The 2,823-nt window shown below is 46.2% G+C and overlaps 1 protein-coding gene across 1 annotated transcript in view; it reads left to right on the forward strand.

Moving 5' to 3' along the window:
- Positions 1–2,823, forward strand: part of SLC26A8 (solute carrier family 26 member 8) — a gene marked incomplete at its 3' end in the record, with an annotated part of 96,856 nt that overhangs the window by 53,159 nt on the left and 40,874 nt on the right. The window contains exon 8 of the mRNA XM_006148676.1: positions 2,298–2,380. Coding sequence (XP_006148738.1) covers positions 2,298–2,380 — 83 coding nt within the window. The remainder of the gene's footprint in view (positions 1–2,297; positions 2,381–2,823) is intronic.

Genomic DNA, 2,823 nt, shown 5'->3' on the forward strand with positions numbered 1-2,823 from the left:
AGCGTAATGGCTATGTCGCTGGACTCCCACGTAGTCGACCGCGGTTCGCGTCTCGGACCCGGCGGCTTAAATCTCATGCCGGGCATGTGTGCGTGCGTGCCCAAGATCCCGAGAGGAGAATGGAGGAGAAGGGATTGCGGCGTGACCATCCCCCCTGGGGGGTAATTTCTCGCTTTCTGTCTCTATGTCTCTCTCTGTCTGTCTGGCGAGCCTCTCCAAAAAAAAAAAAATTAAAAAAAATAAAATAAAAACCTGTCACTGCAGGGAACCAGCAGTTAGCGTAATGGCTATGTTGCTGGACTCCCACGTAGTCAACCACGGTTCGCATCCCGGACCTAGTGGCTTAAAACTCACGCCGGGTGCGTGTGCATGCATGCCCAAGATCCCAAGAGGAGAATGGAGGAGAAGGGATTGCGGTGTGGCCATCCCCTGGGGGGTGATTTCTCGCTTTCTGTCTCTCTGTCTCTCTCTGTCTGTCCGGCGAGCGCACGCGCCCTATAGCAAAAATCTCTCCCCCCCCCAAAAAAAAAACAAAAAAAAAACTGTGACTGTAGAGTTGCCAAAAACAGTTGGTACATATTCAGATGGAAATTTGTTGTGTAGGATATCAGGAGACATGTTTTACCAACAGCACCATCGCCCACAACAACACACTTAATTGTCTGCGTTGCTGAAATAGCTGTGTGTCCACTTTAAATATTTCCAGTTTGATGCTGACCTCGGCTCCTCCACCGGCCATTGGCAGCACTCTTTCTCATATTGTCTTCACTCTCCTTTATGAGCAAGTATTACCTTCACATTGGAAGTAAGAGTCCTTGGTCGCTTGCCCGCTTCTTGGCCTATAACTCTACAGTATAAAGCCCAAGACTCTTCTTCCTCTTTGAACCAAGCTATGATTCAAATTCCTCCCCCCACTCTGAGCTGTAGGCTCTCTAGGGGTCTTCATCTGGCCACAGCATCGCAGGCAGGCCAGCTGCTGCCCTGCTCAGTGTCTGAGTGAGCTCTTGGAGTAAATGCTGGGGAAAGATTTCTGTTACAAGGGAGAGTGGGGTGAGGTGACTATATAGTATTAACTATATAAGTGTTTTTTGAACCTGGGCATTGAGGCCTCTGGGCTCTGATTTCATTTACTTTGATGCAAGGGCTTTATAAAGTGTATCAGCTGCTCAGTTATCTCGGCCTCAGGCTTCTGAGCAGCTGGGACTAGAGGCACTGGTGTATGCCAGTGTATCCAGCTTTGTAGGGTGGGCCAGGCCTCCAAGTGGCCTCGACCTACACGTTCATTAAAAGTCAGGGACTAGAGACCAGCAGATGGTGTAGTGATTATGTCGCTGGACTCTCACGTAGTCAACTGCAGTTCAAGTCCTGGTTCAGGCAGCTTAAGGCTCACGCCAGGCGCATGTGCATGCATGCCCAAAATCCCAAGAGGAGAATGGATGAAAAGGGATTGTAGCATGGCCATCTCCTCTGGTGGTGGTAGTGTGTGGGGGATGATTTCTCACTTTCTGTTTTTCTGTTTCTCTTTCTCTGTCTCTGTCTCTCCAGCAAGTACGTGCACCTTATAGCAAACATCTCTCAAAAAAAAAAAAAAGTTCAGGGACTGTAGAGAAAATTGCCATTTTAGAAATAAATTGAAATGAAAAAATATTAAAAGGCAGATCATTGCTAAAGGTTAGTCATATGGTTTTTCATTCACTATGACTCCAACAATCCCCTAAATAGGCATATCGATATAACTACATAGATAGATATAGAGATATAGATACAGATATAGATAGATTCGATGTGCCTGGATCTATGAGGAAGGTCTTCGAAAAATTCACTGAAAACATGTATTATGGAAAAACTACTCAGGGCTTTCCTTTCTTTTTGCATCAAGGTAATATTGGACTTTGATTCCACTTTCCCATGAACTTTTTGGAGTCCTTTTGTCAAACTCTAAAAATTGAGACCCCGATCCAGCCATGATCGGAGAGCCCGTCTATACTGGCCTGGACGTTTAGAGTTGGTGGGGAGAGAAGCGTGTGGTGCGCATTGGCTCCTGTCACTGTGTGAGAGCTCAGGGCTGAAGCTGCCCTGCACTCTGGCTGTTAGACAAAGAGGGGCTGAAGGAGTCAGGGAGAACCTCTGCCTTCCTGGTTGGGCTGTGCTTCCTTCTCCGACTTTGACACAGGGGGCCTGCCACCTGTTCCCTTCCTGTCTTGCCAGAGGCTGTGCGCATCTCTTCTCCTGGAAGCAATGCACAATATGTAGATTATCAGCTGCCTTTTGTGTTTTCCCTTTTCACCCCCCTGCAGATCCTTGGCTTCTCTGCACTTGCAAACAAGTTCAGCATGGCCACAGAAAACAGTGAGACGCTCATTGAGATGATTCCGTACAGGTTGGTAATTCCACTTTCCAAGACTGCTTTGCCCTTTTTTTTCTTTTTTAAATGGTGTATGTGTAGTGTTTTAGGCAGAGTCTTATGTGTGAAAGTAGAAAGAACGTTAATCTTGTAAACACTGAGCCACGAGAGAGGCTAGGAAAAGAGGCTCCTCTTGTCGTACCTTTGAGAACTGGTCAAACAGGTGAGGAAGCTGAGAAGGCCTCTGATACACCATGATTCACCAAATCAGTGTCCTCCAGCAACAGCATTTTCTCACTCTGGGTAGAAAGTTATCTTCCAACAGCCTGGCATAGGGACTTCTTAAGGACTCCCAGTTAATCTACCTTAGTAATTCCTATCACAGACTATGGGGCCTCATGCTTGCTTCTGTTAAGAAATTATAGTTGTTGGGTTTTTTTTTTTTTTTTTTTTTTTGTTTTTTTTTTTTTTTTTTGAGG

The sequence above is a fragment of the Tupaia chinensis genome, unplaced genomic scaffold, assembly GCF_000334495.1.
Source record: "Tupaia chinensis unplaced genomic scaffold, TupChi_1.0 Scaffold000238_1, whole genome shotgun sequence".
NCBI lineage: Eukaryota > Metazoa > Chordata > Mammalia > Scandentia > Tupaiidae > Tupaia > Tupaia belangeri.